Source organism: Columba livia, chromosome 2 (genome assembly GCF_036013475.1).
Source record: "Columba livia isolate bColLiv1 breed racing homer chromosome 2, bColLiv1.pat.W.v2, whole genome shotgun sequence".
In the NCBI taxonomy this organism is placed as follows: domain Eukaryota; kingdom Metazoa; phylum Chordata; class Aves; order Columbiformes; family Columbidae; genus Columba; species Columba livia.
Window position 1 is genome coordinate 162,817,092 of NC_088603.1, and position 16,707 is coordinate 162,833,798.

Consider the following 16,707-nt stretch of genomic DNA (forward strand, 5'->3'; position numbering starts at 1 on the left):
TCCTGGTGGGGCTGACGGCGGTGCGGCAGGAGCGGGGGGTGCCGCTGCCGCGGGACCAGCCCCTGGACGCCACCGGCATCGAGTGGATCCGCATGGGGACCACGGTGGCCACCAACGCGCTGCTGGAGCGCCGGGGCGAGCGCCTGGCGCTGCTGGTCACCCGCGGCTTCCGCGACCTGCTGCACATCGGCAACCAGGCGCGCCCCGACCTCTTTGACCTGGTGAGCGCGGCGCCACCCGCACCGCGGCACCACCCGCACCGTGGTGCCCACCGTGGCCGGGATGGGCTGGCGGGTCCCTGGGGCCCATGGAGACCATGGTTGGGGTGGCAAGTCCCTGTGTGACCTATGTCATCTGGGATGGGGTGGCAGGTCCCTCTGTGACCTCTATCATCTGGGATGGGGTGGCAGGTCCCTGTGTGACCTATGTCATCTGGGATGGGGTGGCAGGTCCCTCTGTGACCTATGTCATCTGGGATGGGGTGGCAGGTCCCTGTGACCCATGGAGACCATGGTTGGGGCAGCAGGTCCCTGTGTGACCTATATCATCTGGGATGGGGTGGCAGGTCCCTGTGTGACCTATATCATCTGGGATGGGGTGGCAGGTCCCTGTGACCCATGGAGACCATGGTTGGGGTGGCAAGTCCCTGTGTGACCTATGTCATCTGGGATGGGGTGGCAGGTCCCTCTGTGACCTATGTCATCTGGGATGGGGTGGCAGGTCCCTCTGTGACATATGTCATCTGGGATGGGGTGGCAGGTCCCAGTGTGACCTATGTCATCTGGGGCTGGAGTGGCAGGTCCCTGTGACCCACAGTGTCCAAGGCTGGGGTGGCTTGTCCCTGAGGTCCCTGTGACCCATGGTGACCACGGCTGGGGTGCCAGGTCCCTGTGTGACCCACAGTGACCATGGTTAGGATGGCAGGTCACTGTGTGACCCACATCATCTGGGACAGGGGTGCCAGGTCCCTGTGACCCACGGTGACCACGGTTGGGGTGGCAGGTCCCTGAGTGACCCACGGTGTCCAAGGATGGGGTGGCCGGTCCCTGAGGTCCCTGTGACCCATGGTGACCACAGCTGGGGTGGCAGGTCCCAGTGTGACCCATGGTGACCACAGCTGGGGTGGCAGGTCCCTGTGACCCACACCATGTGGGGCTGGGGTAGCAGGTCCCTGTGAGACCCACATTGTCTGGGGCTTGAGTGACAGGTCCCTGAGGTCCCTGTGACCCATGGTGACCAGGGGTGGGGTGACAGGTCCCCATGACGCACGTGTCCAGGCTTGGCGTGCCATGTCCCTGTGTGACCCCCAGCATCTGGGGCTGGGGTGGCACGTCCCTGTGTGACCCCACCCTCTGGGACCCGGTTGCCACATCCCCCTGATCTGTGACATTGCAGCGGCATGTCCCCGTGACCCACACTGTCTGTGCCGTGGGTCACACGTCCCTGTGACCCACAGCGTCCAGTCCTGGGCTGTCACATCCCCGTGACCCCACTGTCCGGGATCGGGGGCCGTGTCCCCCGTGTGCGGGGTCCCGATGTCCCCATGTTCCCAGCGCAGGGTCCAGGTGTCCCTGTGTCCCCAGTGCAGGATCCCAGTGTCCCCGTGTTCCCAGTGCAAGGTCCCTGTGTCCCCGTGTTCCCAGCGCAGGATCCCGGTGTCCCCAGCGCAGGGTGCTGCTGTCGCCGTGTTCCCAGCGCAGGGTCCCTGTGTCCCCGTGTCCCCGTGTGCAGGGTCCCGATGTCCCCGTGTGCAGGGTCCTTGTGTCCCCGTGTCCCCAGCGCAGGGTCCCGATGTGTCCCACGTGTGCAGGGTCCCGATGTCCCCATGTCCCCAGCGCAGGGTCCCGGTGTCCTTGTGTCCCCTGTGTGCAGTGTCCCGGTGTCCCCGTGTCCCCAGAACAGGGTCTCGGTGTCCCCGTGTGCAGGGTCCCTGTGTCCCCGTGTCCCCAGCGCACGGTCCCGATGTCCCTGTGTCCCCTGTGTGTAGGGTCCCGATGTCCCCGTGTGCAGGGTCCCGGTGTCCCCGTGTCCCCAGCGCAGGGATGTCCCCGTGTGCAGGGTCCCTGTGTCTCCGTGTCCCCAGCGCAGGGTCCCGATGTCCCCGTGTGCAGGGTCCCGGTGTCCCCGTGTCCCCAGCGCAGGGTCCCGATGTCCCTGTGTGCAGGGTCCCTGTGTCCCCGTGTCCCCAGCGCAGGGTCCCGATGTCCCTGTGTGCAGGGTCCCTGTGTCCCCGTGTCCCCAGCGCAGGATCCCGATGTCCCTGTGTGCAGGGTCCCTGTGTCCCCGTGTCCCCAGCTCCTGTCCCCGTGTCCCCAGCTCCTGGCACCGCGCTGCCGCGACCGCGTGACCGGCCCGTCCCGGCTCGGCACGTGTCCCCGCGTGACCCGCACGGCCGGGCTCGCGCTGCCGCGGTCCCGTGACCGGCGGGGGCCGCGTGTCCCCGCGTGTCCCCGCGTGCCCCCCGCGCGGCGGGGCCGGCCCCGTGTCCCGTGTCCCGTGAGCAGCGCTGGGCCCCGCGCCAGCGGCACAGCCGGGTCCCAATGGCCACGCAGTGTCCCCAGTGACATCCCTGCAGTGTCTCCCAGTGTCCCTGGGGAGACCTTCCCCCAGTGTCTCCAGTGACGTCCCCATGGTGTCCCTGGGGTGACGTCCCCCCAGTGTCCCCAGGGTGACATCCCCCCAGTGTCTTCCAGTGACATTCCTGCGGTGTCCTTGGGGTCATGTCCCCCTAGTGTCCCCAGTGACATCCCTGCAGTGTCCCCCAGTGTCTCCAGTGACGTCCCCATGGTGTCCCTGGGGTGACGTCCCCCCATTGTCCCCAGGTTGACATCTCCCCAGTGTCTTCCAGTGACATCATGTCCCCCTAGTGTCCCCCAGTGACATTCCTGCGGTGTCCTTGGGGTCATGTCCCCCTAGTGTCCCCCAGTGACATTCCTGCGGTGTCCTTGGGGTCATGTCCCCCTAGTGTCCCCCAGTGACATCGCTGCGGTGTCCTTGGGGTGATGTCCCCTACAGTGTCCCCCAGTGATGTTCCTGTGGTGTCCTTGGGGTCATGTCCCCCTTGTGTCCCCCAGTGACATCGCTGCGGTGTCCCCCGGCTGATGTCCCCTACAGTGTCCCCCAGTGACACCCCCACAGTGTCCCCTGGCTCATGTCCCCTGGTGTCCCCCAGTGATGTCCCCACAGTGTCCTCAGGGTGATGTCCCCACAGTGTCCTCAGGGTGACGTCCTTGCAGTGTCCTCAGCGTGATGTCCCCCTGGTGCCCCCCAGGTGACGTCCCTGCAGTGTCCCCCACTGATGTCCCCCAGTGTCCCTGGGGTGATGTCCCCCCCAGTGTCCCCCGCTGATGTCCCCCAGTGTCCCTGGGGTGACATCCCCACAGTGTCCCCCAGGGTGATGTCCCTGCAGTGTCCTCAGGGTGATGTCCCCCCGGTGTCCCCCAGGTGACATCCCCATGGTGTCCCAAGGGGACGTCCTTGCAGTGTCCCCGAGTGATGTCCCCCAGTGTCCACAGGGTGATGTCCCCGCAATGTCCCTGGGGTGACATTCCCCCAGTGTCTCCAGTGACGTCCCCATGGTGTCCCTGGGGTGATGGCCCTGCAGTGTCCCCCAGTGACATCCCTGCAGTGTCCCCCAGTGACGTCCCTCCAGTGTCCTCAGGGTGATGTCCCTGCAGTGTCCTCAGAGTGATGTCCCCCTGGGTGCCCCCCGGGTGACGTCCCCACAGTGTCTCCCACTGACGTCCCCCAGTGTCCACAGGGTGATGTCCCTGCAGCGTCCTCAGGGTGATGTCACCCCAGTGTCCCCTGGGTGATGTCCCCATGGTGTCCCAAGGGGAAGTTCCCACAGTGTCCCCCAGGGTGATGTCCCTGCAGTGTCCTCAGGGTGATGTCCCCGCAGTGTCCATGGGGTGATGTCCCTGCAGTGTCCTCAGGGTGATGTCCCCCCGGGTGACATCCCCATGGTGTCCCAAGGGGACGTCCCCGCAGCGTCCACAGGGTGATGTCCCCGCAGTGTCCATGGGGTGATGGCCCTGCAGTGTCCCCAAGTGACATCCCTGCAGTGTCCCCCAGTGTCCCCAGGACGACACCCCTGCAGTGTCCCTGGGGTGACGTTCCCCCAGTGTCTGCAGTGACGTCCCCGTGGTGTCCCTAGGGGCGCTGTCCCCGCGCTGTCCCTGGGGTGACGTTCCCCCAGTGTCTGCAGTGACGTCCCCGTGGTGTCCCCGGGGCGCTGTCCCCGTGGTGTCCCCGCAGGCGGTGGCCATGCCCGAGGTGCTGTACGAGGAGGTGATCGAGGTGGACGAGCGGCTCATCCCGCACCAGCCCGACTGCCGCCTGCCCGGCAGCGCCAGCCTGCCACGCCTGGAAGGTGGGGACGCCACCACGGTGACAGTGGGGACGCCACCGCGGTGGTGACAATGGGGATGGCCACCGCGGTGACAGTGGGGACGCCACCGCGGCGGTGACAATGGGGATGGCCACCGTGGTGACAGTGGGGATGGCCACTGCGGGGTGACAATGGGGATGGCCACCGGGGTGACAGTGGGGACGACACCGTGGGGGTGACAACGGGGATGGCCACCGTGGGGACAGTGGGGATGGCCACTGCAGGGTGACGATGGGGACGCCACCGCGGGGGTGGTGATGGGGATGCCACCCCGGGGTGATGATGGAGACGCCACTGAAGGGTGACAATGGGGACGCCACCGTGGGATGACGATGGGGATGCCACCGCGGGGTGACAACGGGGATGGCCACCGTGGGGACAATGTGGATGCCACTGTGGGGGTGACAATGGGGATGGCCACCGCGGTGACAGTGGGGACGACACCGTGGGGGTGACAACGGGGATGGCCACCGTGGTGACAGTGGGGACGCCACCGTGGGGGTGACAATGGGGATGGCCACCGTGGTGACAGTGGGGATGGCCACTGCGGGGTGACAACGGGGACGGCCACCGGGGTGACAGTGGGGACAACACCGTGGGGGTGACAATGTGGATGGCCACCGCGGTGACAGTGGGGATGCCACCGTGGGGGTGACGACAGGGATGGCCACCGTGGTGACCAGTGGAGATGCTACCGCGGGGTGACAATGGGGATGGCCACCGTGGTGACAGTGGGGATGCCACGGCGGGGGTGACAATGGGGACGCCACCACGGGGTGACAATGGGGATGGCCACTGTGGGGGTGACGATGGGAACACCACTGTGGGATGACAATGGGGACACCACCGTGGGATGATGATGGGGAACCCTGTGGTGACAGCTGGGGACGCCACCGAGGGGTGACAATGGGGACACCACCGTGGGGTGACGATGGGCATGCCTCTGCGGGGGGTGATAATGGGGATGGCCACCGCGGGGGTGACGGTGGGGACGCCACCGTGGGGGTGACAGTGGGGACCCCACTGCAGGGGTGACGGTTGGGACGCCACCATGGGGTGACAATGGGGATGGCCACCGAGGGGTGACAGTGGGGATGGCCACTGTGGGGGTGACGATGGGGACGCCACCGTGGTGACAGCTGGGGATGCCACTGTAGGGGTGACAGTGGGGATGCCACCGTGGGGGTGACAATGGGGATGGCCACAGCGGTGACAGTGGGGACGCCACCGTGGGGTGACGATGGGGAAGGCCACCGTGGTGACAATGGGGACGCCACCGTGGGGGTGACAACGGGCATGGCCACCGTGGTGACAATGGGGACGCCACCGTGGGGTGACGATGGGGACACCACCGTGGGGTGACAATGGGGATGGCCATCGCGGGGGTGACGATGGGGACGCCACCGTGGGGTGACAATGGGGACGCCACCACGGGTGACGATGGGGACGCCGCGGTGACCGGGCCTGCCCGCAGGCACCACGGGGCCGGCGCTGCTGGTGCAGCGGCCGCTGGAGCTGTCGGCGCTGCGGCCGGAGCTGGAGCGGGTGCTGGCGCGCGGCATCCGCAGCCTGGCTGTGCTGCTGCTGCACTCCTACGCGTGAGTCCCGGCACACCGGCACCCCTGGCCCCGGCACCGCGTGTCCCCGGTGCTGTGTGTCCCCATCACCGTGTGTCCCCGGCACACACGTGTCCCCGTCACATGCATGTCCCTGTTACCTTGTGTCCCCGTCACCCGTGTGTCCCCATCACCATGTGTCCCCATCACCTACGTGTCCCATCACCCGTGTGTCCCCATCACCCATGTGTCCCTCTCACCATGTCTCCAGGTCACCGCGTGTCCCCGTCACCCGCGTGTACCCGTCACCTGCGTGTCCCTGTCACCTGCGTGTCCCTGTCACCGCATGTCCCCGTCACCGCATGTCCCTGTTGCTGTGTGTCCCCGTCACCATGTGTCCCCATCACCGTGTGTCTTCATCACCGTGTGTCACCCACGTGTCCCAGTCACCGTGTGTCCCCGTCACCCTTGTGTCCCCGTCACCTGCGTGTACCTGTCACCCGCATGTCCCTGTCACCGTGTGTCCTCATCACCCCCATGTAACTGTCACTGTGTGTCCCTGTCACCCACATGTCCCTGTCACCTGCATGTCCCATCACCTATGTGTCCCCGTCTCCTGCATGTCCCTGTCACCCACATGTCCCTGTCACCTATGTGTCCGGGTCACCCGTGTGTCTCCGTCACCTGTGTGTCCCTTTCACTGTGTGTCCCCATCACCCACGTCACCGTGTCCCTGTCACCCGTGTGACCCCATCACTGTGTGTCCTGTCACCGTGTGTCCCTGTCACCTCGTGTCCCGTCACCACTGTCATCGTGTCCCATCACCTTGTGTCCCCATCACCTCATGTCCCGTCACCATGTCCCGTCCCTGCGTGTCCCCGTCACCCCCGTCCCTGCGTGTCCCCGCAGGTGGCCGGGCCACGAGGAGCAGGTGGGGGCCCTGGCGCGGGAGCTGGGTTTCCAGCACGTGTCGCTGTCCTCGTCGGTGGCGCCCATGGCGCGGGCGGTGCCGCGCGGCTACACGGCGTGCGCCGACGCCTACCTGACGCCCTGCGTGCAGCGCTACCTGCGCGGCTTCCGCGCCGGCTTCGCCGACCAGCTGCGGGTGAGCCGCGCCGCCGAACCCCCCGCGTCGCTACTGGTGCCGGCGGCCCCGGCGTCACCGTCGCCACGTGCCGCAGGACGTGCCGGTGCTGTTCATGCGCTCGGACGGCGGGCTCACCCCCATGGAGCAGTTCGGCGGCGCGGGCGCCATCCTGTCCGGGCCGGCGGGCGGCGTGGTTGGCTACGCCGCCACCGCGTTCCGGCGCCAGGAGGGCCGGCCGGTCATCGGCTTCGACATGGGCGGTGAGCAGCGGGGGGGGCGGCGGGGCGGCACGCGCCGCGCGGTGCTGACCCCCCTCCCCAGGCACCTCCACCGACGTGAGCCGCTACGCCGGGGACCTGGAGCACGTCTTCGAGGCCACCACAGCCGGCGTCACCATCCAGGCGCCGCAGCTCGACATCAACACCGTGGCGGCCGGAGGAGGCTCCCGCCTCTTCTTCAGGTGGGTGGGGGGCGCCCCGGGGGGCTGTGGTGGCTTCAGGTGGCACCGATGGGTGGGGGCACCAATGGGTGCCATGGGCAGGACACAGGGGGACAAGGGGCTCGGTGGAGCCAGGGCTGTGATGACACACATGTATTCAGATGGGTGGGGGGCTCAGGGCACCCATGGGTGCTGCGGGTGGGCGGGGGTTCAGGGGGCTGTGGTGGCTTCAGGTGGCGCCGATGGGTGGGGGCACCTGTGGGCAGGACACAGGGGGACAAGGGGCTTGGTGGAGCTGGGCCATGGTGACACATGGGTTCAGATGGGTGGGGGGAACTGGGCACCCATGGGTGCTGCGGGTGGGCGGGGGCTTCAGGTGGCACTGATGGGTGGGGGCACTCGTGGGTGCCATGGGCAGGTCACAGGGGGACAAGGGGCTCGGTGGAGCTGGGCCATGGTGACACGTGGATTCAGATGGGTGGGGGAACTGGGCACCCATGGGTGCTGCGGGTGGGCGGGGGGTTCAGATGGCACAGATGGGTGGGGGCACCTGTGGGCAGGACACAGGGGGACAAGGGGCTCGGTGGAGCTGGGCCATGGTGACACATGGGTTCAGATGGGTGGGGGAACTGGGCACCCATGGGTGCTGCGGGTGGGTGGGGGACTTCAGGTGGCACCGATGGGTGGGGGCACCCATTGGTAGGTAACAGGGGGACAAGGGACCTGGTGGAACTGGGTCATGGTGACACATGGATTCAGATGGTTGGGGGGAACTGGGCACCCATGGGTGCTGCGGGTGGGCGGGGGTTCAGGGGGCTGCGGTGGCTTCAGGTGGCACCGATGGGTGGGGGCACCCATGGGTAGGTCACAGGGGGACAAGGGACTTGGTGGAACTGGGTCATGGTGACACATGGATTCAGATGGGTGGGGGGAACTGGGCACCCATGGGTGCTGCGGGTGGGCAGGGGGTTCAGTGGGGCTGTGGTGCCTTCAGGTGGCACCGATGGGTGGGGGCACCCATGGGTGCCATGGGCAGGACACAGGGGGACAAGGGGCTCGATGGAGCCAGGGCTGTGGTGACACACATGGATTCAGATGGGTGGGGGAACTGGGCACCCATGGGTGCTGCGGGTGAGTGGGGGCACATGGGGGCTGCGGTGGCTTCAGGTGGCGCCGATGGGTGGGGGCACCCGTGGGCAGGACACAGGGGGACAAGAGGCTCGGTGGAGCTGGGCTGTGGTGACACACATGGATTCAGATGGGTGGGGGAATTGTGCACCCATGGGTGCTGCGGGTGGGTGGGGGGCTTCAGGTGGCACCGATGGGTGGGGGCACCCGTGGGTAGGACACAGAGGGAAAAGGGGCTTGGTGGAACTGGGCCATGGTGACACATGGATTCAGATGGGTGGGGGGCTCAGGGCACCCATGGGTGCTGCGGGTGGGCGGGGGTTCAGGGGGCTGCGGTGGCTTCAGGTGGCACCGATGGGTGGGGGCACCCATGGGTAGGTCACAGGGGGACAAGGGACTTGGTGGAACTGGGTCATGGTGACACATGGATTCAGATGGGTGGGGGGAACTGGGCACCCATGGGTGCTGCGGGTGGGCGGGGGTTCAGTGGGGCTGTGGTGCCTTCAGGTGGCACCGATGGGTGGGGGCACCAATGGGTGCCATGGGCAGGACACAGGGGGACAAGGGGCTCGATGGAGCCAGGGCTGTGGTGACACACATGGATTCAGATGGGTGGGGGAACTGGGCACCCATGGGTGCTGCGGGTGAGTGGGGGCACATGGGGGCTGCGGTGGCTTCAGGTGGCACAGATGGGTGGGGGCACCCATGGGCAGGACACAGGGGGACAAGAGGCTTGGTGGAGCTGGGCTGTGGTGACACACATGGATTCAGATGGGTGGGGGAATTGTGCACCCATGGGTGCTGCGGGTGGGTGGGGGGCTTCAGGTGGCACCGATGGGTGGGGGCACCCGTGGGTAGGACACAGAGGGAAAAGGGGCTTGGTGGAACTGGGCCATGGTGACACATGGATTCAGATGGGTAGGGGGCTCAGGGCACCCATGGGTGCTGCGGGTGGGCGGGGGTTCAGGGGGCTGCGGTGGCTTCAGGTGGCGCCGATGGGTGGGGGCACCCTTGGCCAGGACACAGGGATAAGGGGGCTCGGTGGAGCTGGGGCCGTGGTGGCAAATGTGGTTTTGGGTGGGTGGGGGGCTCAGAGCACCCATGGGTGCTGTGGGCAGGGTGTGGAGGGACGAGGGCGCTCAGCGGAGCCACGGCAACACGGGTGGGTGGGGGGCACCCATGGGTGCTGTGGGCAGGGTGTGGAGGGACGAGGGGGCTCAGCAGAGCGGCGGCAGCACGGGTGGGTGGGGGGCACCCATGGGTGCTGTGGGCAGGGTGTGGAGGGACGAGGGGGCTCAGCAGAGCGGCGGCAGCACGGGTGGGTGGGGGGTACCCATGGGTGCTGTGGGCAGGGTGTGGAGGGACGAGGGCGCTCAGCGGAGCCGCGGCAGCACGGGTGGGTGGGGGGCACCCATGGGTGCTGTGGGCAGGGTGTGGAGGGACGAGGGGGCTCAGCAGAGCGGCGGCAGCACGGGTGGGTGGGGGTCACCCATGGGTGCTGTGGCAGCTGCGGTCGCCAAGCCAGGACCCTCCTGTCCCCCCAGGTCTGGGCTCTACGTGGTCGGTCCTGAGTCTGCGGGTGCCAACCCCGGCCCTGCCTGCTACCGCAAGGGTGGGTGACGGTGACACCGACGGGTCACCCCCAGCGTCCCCATAACCACCCAGTGTGTCACCCCCATTGTCCTCATAACCACCCAGCTTGTCACCCATTGTCCCCGTAACCACGCAGCGTGTCCCACTGTGGGGCCACCCTCCCTGTCCATTCGCCACCTTCGTGGTTCCACTGCAGGGTCACCCTCAGTGTCCCCATCCCCACCAGGGGTCCCACCCTCACTGTCCCCTCCACACCCAGGGGGTCCCTCATGGTCCCATCTCCCTCAGGGGGTCCCACCCTCACTGTCCCCATGCAGGGGGTCCCACCCTCACCATCCCCTCCCCACCTCGGGGGTCCCACTGCAGGGCCACCCTCACTGTCCCCATCCCCAGCCAGGGGGTCCCACCCTCACCGTTCCATGTCCCTTGGGGGTCCCACCCTGACTGTCCCCACCCAGGGGTCCCACGCTCACTGTCCCCACCTTCACCATCCCATCCCTACCAGGGGTCCCACCCTCACCATCCCATCCCCACCCAGGGGGTCCCATGCTCATGGTCCCATCTCCCTCAGGGGGTCCCATCCTCACCATCCCACCCCACCCAGGGGTCCCACCCTCACCATCCCCTCCCCACCCCGGGGATCCCACTGCAGGGCCACCCTCACTGTCCCCATCCCCACCCAGGGGGTCCCACCCTCATGGTCCCACCCCACCCAGGGGGTCCCAACCTCACCATCCCATCCCCACCCGGGGGTCCCACCCTCACCATCCCACCCCACTCAGGGAGTCCCATCCTCACCATCCCATCCCCACCCAGGGGATCCCACCCTGACTGTCCCCTCCCCACCCAAGGGGTCCCATCTTCACCCAGGGGTCCCACCCTCACTGTCCCCATCCCCACCCAGAGGTCCCACCCTCATGGTCCCATCTCCCTCAGGGGGTCCCACCCTCAGTGTCCCCACCCGGGGGTCCCCCCGCTCACCGTCCCGTCCCCGTCCCCAGGGGGTCCCCTGACGGTCACCGACGCCAACCTGTGCCTGGGCCGCCTGCTCCCCGAGTTCTTCCCGCGCATCTTCGGGCCGGGCGAGGACCAGCCGCTGTGCCGGGACGCGGCGGCGCGGGCCTTCCGCGCCATGGCCGCCGACATCGCCGCCTTCAACGCCACCAGCGGCCCCGGCCCCGGCGCCGAGCCCTCGGTGGAGGAGGTGGCCATGGGCTTCGTGCGGGTGGCCAACGAGGCCATGTGCCGGCCCATCCGCGCGCTCACGCAGGTGGGACGGGGCGCCGGGGGCCTGGGGGTGATGGCGCTGCCGGTGTCGCCGGTGTCACCCCGCGGGGTGTGTGTGTGTCCCCAGGCGCGGGGGCACGACACGGCGCAGCACGTGCTGGCGTGCTTTGGGGGCGCAGGGGGGCAGCACGCCTGCGCCATCGCCCGCGCGCTCGGCATGAGCCGCGTCTTCATCCACAAGTAGGTTTGGGGTTCGGGGACCCCCCCTCTGCCGGCACCACACAAATGGGGTCCTGGGGGGTGGGGGCACCCTCTGGGGTGGGGGGCTGGACCCCCCTGGGGGATGCGCTTGGGCTGGGGGGCCATGAGCACTGGGTTTGGGGTGTCCCTGGGGACAGATCTGGGTTTGGGGTGTCCTGGTCCCCAGGGGATGTGCTCGGTTTGGGGTGCCCTGTGTCTGGGTTTGGGGTGTCCTGGTCCCCAGGGGATGTGCTGGGTTTGGGGTGCCCCAGGGGCTGGGTTTGGAGTGCCCTGTGTCGTTCCCAGGTTTGGGGTGTCCCCAGGGTACCCCATTGTTGGGTCTGGGGTGTCCCTGGGTTCCCTGTTGTTAGGTTTAGGGTATCCTTGGGTTCCCCATTGTTGGGTGTGGGGTACCCCCAGGTTCCCCATTGTTGGGTGTGGGGTGTTCCTCGTGCCCCGTTGTTGGGTGTGGGGTGTCCATGGTGCCCTGTTGCTGGGTTGAGGTACGCCTGGGTTCCCCATTGTTGGGTGTGGGGTGTCCCTGGTGCCTGGTTACTGGGTTGGGGTATCCCCTGGATTCCCCATTGTTGGGTATGAGGTGTCCCTGCGTTCCCCATTGTTGGGTGTGGGGTGTCCCTGGTGCCTGGTTACTGGGTTGGGGTATCCCCAGGTTCCCCATTGTTGGGTGTGGGGTACCCCTGGGTTCTCCATTGTTGGGTGTGGGGTGTCCCTGGGTTCCCCATTGTTGGGTGTGGGGTGTCCCTGGGTTCCCCATTGTGGGGTGTGGGGTACCCCTTGGTTCCCCATTGTTGAGTGTGGGGTGTCCCTGCGTTCCCCATTGTTGGGTCTGGGGTGTCCATGGGTTCCCCATTGTTGGGTGTGGGGTGTCCCTGGTACCCCATTGTTGGGTTTGGGGTATCCCTGGGTTCCCTGTTGCTGGGTCTGGGGTGTCCCTGGGTTCCCCATTGTTGAGTTGTGGTATCCCTGGGTTCCCCGTTGTTGGGCTGAGGTACCACTGGGTTCCCCATTGTTGGGTCTGGGGTGTACCCAGGTGCCCCATTGTTTGGTTGAAATATCCCTGGGTTCCCCGTTGTTGGGTTTGGGATACCCCTGGGTTCCCCATTGCTGGGTGGGGTGTCCCTGGGTGCCCTGTTTCCAGGTTTGGGGTGTCCCCAGCTGCCCCATTGTTGGGCTGAGGTATCCTTGGGATCCCTGTTGTTGGATGTGGCGTGTCCCTGGGTTCCCCATTGTTGGGTTTGGGGTATCCCTGGGTTCCCCATTGTTGGGTGTGGGGTGTCCCTGGGTTCCCCATTGTTGGGTGTGGGGTGTCCCTGGTGCCTGGTTACTGGGTTGGGCTATCCCCAGGTTCCCCATTGTTGGGTTGGGGTGTCCCTGGGTTCCCTGTTTCCAGGTTTGGGGTGTCCCTGGGTTCCCCATTGTTGGGTGTGGGGTGTCCCTGGGTGCCCTGTTTCCAGGTTTGGGGTGTCTCCAGGTGCCCCATTGTTGGGTGTGGGGTATCCTTGGGTTCCCCATTGTTAGGTTGAGGTATCCTTGGGTTCCCCATTGTTGGGTGTGGGGTACCCCTGGGTTCCCCATTGTTGGGTTGAGGTATCCCCCGATTTCCCCACTGTTGGGTGTGGGGTGTCCCTGGTGCCTGGTTACTGGGTTGGGGTATCCCCAGGTTCCCCATTGTTGGGTGTGGGGTGTCCCTGGGTTCCCCATTGTTGGGTGTGGGGTACCCCTTGGTTCCCCATTGTTGGGTTGGGGTGTCCCTGGGTTCCCTGTTTCCAGGTTTGGGGTGTCCCTGGGTTCCCCATTGTTGGGTTGGGGTGTCCCTGGGTTCCCTGTTTCCAGGTGTGGGGTATCCCTGTGTTCCCCATTGTTGGGTTTGGGGTACCCCTGGGTTCCCCATTGTTGGGTGTGGGGTACCCCTTGGTTCTCCATTGTTGGGTGTGGGGTATCCCTGTGTTCCCCATTGTTGGGTTTGGGGTGTCCCTGGGTTCCCCATTGTTGGGTTGGGGTGTCCCTGGGTTCCCTGTTTCCAGGTGTGGGGTATCCCTGTGTTCCCCATTGTTGGGTTTGGGGTACCCCTGGGTTCCCCATTGTTGGGTGTGGGGTATCCCTGTGTTCCCCATTGTTGGGTGTGGGGTACCCCTGGGTTCCCCATTGTTGGGTTTGGGGTGTCCCTGGTGCCCCATTGTTGGGTCTGGGGTGTCCCTGGGTTCCCTGTTGTTTGGTGCGGGGTGCCCCTGGTTCCCAGCATCCGCTGTGCGCGGCGGTGCCAGCGGCGCCGGCGCAGCGGTGCCGGTGCGGTTATGGCGCGGCGGTGCCGGTGCGGTTATGGCGCGGCAGCGGCGGTGCGGTGTGCGGCAGGCACAGCGGGCTGCTGTCGGCGCTGGGGCTGGCGCTGGCGGACGTGGTGCAGGAGGCGCAGGAGCCGTGCGCGCTGCGCTACGAGCCGCAGAGCTTCGCCCGGCTGGACGCGCGGCTGGACGCGCTGCGGCGGCGCTGCCGGGACGCGCTGCGCCAACAGGGCTTCTCCGGGTCAGCCGCGCACCGCCACACCGGGGCACACGGGGGACACGGGGGACGCAGGGGGCAGCTGGGGACACGGGGGGGCAGCTGGGGACACGGGGGTCACCTGGGGACACGGGGGGACGTGGGGGTCACCTGGGGTCACGGGGGGACACCTGGGGACACGGGGGGTACGGGGGACACAGGGGTCACCTGGGGACACGGGGGGGCGGCAGCGTGGGGACACACGGGGACAGCAGTGTGGGCATGGGGACATGGGGACACTGCCTGGGGACACACGGGGACAGCAGCGCGGGCATGGGGACATGGGGACACCAGCCAGGGACACCTTGGGGACATGTGGGGACAGCAGCGCGGGCATGGGGATACTGCCTGGGGACAACAGCGCGGGGATGGGGACAGTCGGGGACACTGCCCGGGGACATGTGGGGACAGCAGCATGGACATGGGGACATGGGGACACCACCCAGGGACACCTTGGGGACATGTGGGGACAGCAGCACGGACATGGGGACACCGTGGGGACACACAGGGACAGCAGTGCGGGTACACACGGGGACAGCAGCGCGGGCATGGGGACACCGGCTGGGGACATGTGGGGACAGCAGTGCAGGCATGGGGACATGCAGGGTCAGCAGCGCGGGGATGGGGACACCAGCTGGGGAAACGTGGGGACAGCAGCGTGGGCATGGGGACACAGGGACACCACCGAGGGACACCTTGGGGACATGTGGGGACAGCAACGTGGGCATGGGGACATGCGGGGACACTGCCTGGGGACACGCGAGGACAGCAGCATGGGCATGGGGACATGGGGACACCACCCAGGGACACATGGGGACAGCAGCACAAGGATGGGGACACACAGGGACACTGCCTGGGGACATATGGGGAGGACATCACCCCAGAGCACAGGGGCACATGGGGACATCACCATGGGGCATGGGGACATCACCCCAGGCACAGGGGCACATGGGGACACCGCCCGGGGCACATGGGGACATCATCCCAGGGCACAGGGGCGCATGGGGACATCACCTGGGGCATGGGGACATCACCTCAGGGCACAGGAGCACATGGGGACATCACCCGGGGCATGGGGACATCACCCTGGGGCATGGGGACATTACCCTAGGGCACAGGGGTGCATGGGGACATCACGCTGGGGCATGGGGACATCACCCCAGAGCACAGGGGCGCATGGGGACATCACACTGGGGCACATGGCGACACCACCCAGGGCACATGGGGACATCGCCCGTGTCACGGGGGCACCTGGGGCCAGCAGCGGTGCCACGGGCGCCGCGGTGACACGCCGGGCCCGCAGGGAGCAGATCCGCACCGAGGGGTTCCTGCACCTGCGCTACGAGGGCACCGACTGCGCCCTGATGTGCTCGGCCAAGGGCCACCCGCCCACCGACCGCTCCTGCCGCGCCGGAGACTTCCTGGCCGCCTTCACCAGCCGGTGCGGCACCGCGCTGCCACCCCATCCGGCACTGCCACCCCGTCCGGCACTGCCACCCTGTCCCAGCACTGCCACCCCATCCAGCACTGCCACCCTGTCCCGGCACTGCCACCCTGTCCCAGCACTGCCACCCCGTCCGGCACTGCCACCCTGTCCCGGCACTGCCACCCTGTCCCAGCACTGCCACCCCGTCCGGCACTGCCACCCTGTCCCAGCACTGCCACCCTGTCCCAGCACTGCCACCCCATCCAGCACTGCCACCCCATCCGGCACTGCCACCCTGTCCCAGCACTGCCACCCCATCCAGCACTGCCACCCCGTCCAGCACTGCCACCCTGTCCCAGCACTGCCACCCTGTCCCAGCACTGCCACCCCATCCAGCACTGCCACCCCGTCCAGCACTGCCACCCCATCCGGCACTGCCACCCCGTCCAGCACTGCCACCCCATCCAGCACTGCCACCCCATCCGGCACTGCCACCCCATCCAGCACTGCCACCCCATCCGGCACTGCCACCCTGTCCCAGCGCTGCCACCCCGTCCAGCACTGCCACCCTGTCCCAGCACTGCCACCCCATCCGGCACTGCCACCCTGTCCCGGCACTGCCACCCCGTCCCGGCACTGCCACCCTGTCCCGGCACTGCCACCCCGTCCAGCACTGCCACCCTGTCCCGGCACTGCCACCCTGTCCCAGCACTGCCACCCTGTCCCGGCACTGCCACCCTGTCCCAGCACTGCCACCCTGTCCCGGCACTGCCACCCCACCCAGCACTGCCACCCTGTTCCTGCACTGCCACCCCGTCCAGCACTGCCACCCTGTCCCAGCACTGCCACCCCATCCAGCACTGTCACCCAGCACTGTCACCCCTGCACTGTCACCCTTGCACTGAAACCCCCATCCCAGCACTGTCACCACATCCCAGCACTGCCAGCCCTGTGTTGGCGCTGTCACCGCTGCACTGTCACCCTGTCCCAGCACTGCCACCCCATCCCAGCACTGCCACCCCTGCACTGTCACCCCATCCCAGCACTGTCACCCCATCCCAG

At 67.4% G+C, this 16,707-nt stretch overlaps 1 protein-coding gene across 6 annotated transcripts in view; it reads left to right on the forward strand.

The window, feature by feature from the left end:
* OPLAH (5-oxoprolinase, ATP-hydrolysing) overlaps positions 1–16,707 on the forward strand; it is a 43,290-nt gene that overhangs the window by 1,442 nt on the left and 25,141 nt on the right. For 5 of the 6 annotated variants that reach the window (XR_010470829.1, XM_065054712.1, XM_065054713.1 and 2 more), the window contains exons 2-12: positions 30–221; positions 4,258–4,372; positions 5,865–5,988; positions 6,856–7,051; positions 7,128–7,293; positions 7,355–7,493; positions 10,145–10,212; positions 11,195–11,463; positions 11,548–11,660; positions 14,034–14,204; positions 15,523–15,660. Coding sequence is in view for 5 of the 6 variants with exons in the window: in XM_065054712.1 (XP_064910784.1) it covers positions 30–221; positions 4,258–4,372; positions 5,865–5,988; positions 6,856–7,051; positions 7,128–7,293; positions 7,355–7,493; positions 10,145–10,212; positions 11,195–11,463; positions 11,548–11,660; positions 14,034–14,204; positions 15,523–15,660 (1,691 nt within the window). In the remaining variant the exon portion in view is untranslated. The remainder of the gene's footprint in view (positions 1–29; positions 222–4,257; positions 4,373–5,864; positions 5,989–6,855; positions 7,052–7,127; positions 7,294–7,354; positions 7,494–10,144; positions 10,213–11,194; positions 11,464–11,547; positions 11,661–14,033; positions 14,205–15,522; positions 15,661–16,707) is intronic. The other variant, XM_065054716.1, reaches the window with a different exon arrangement.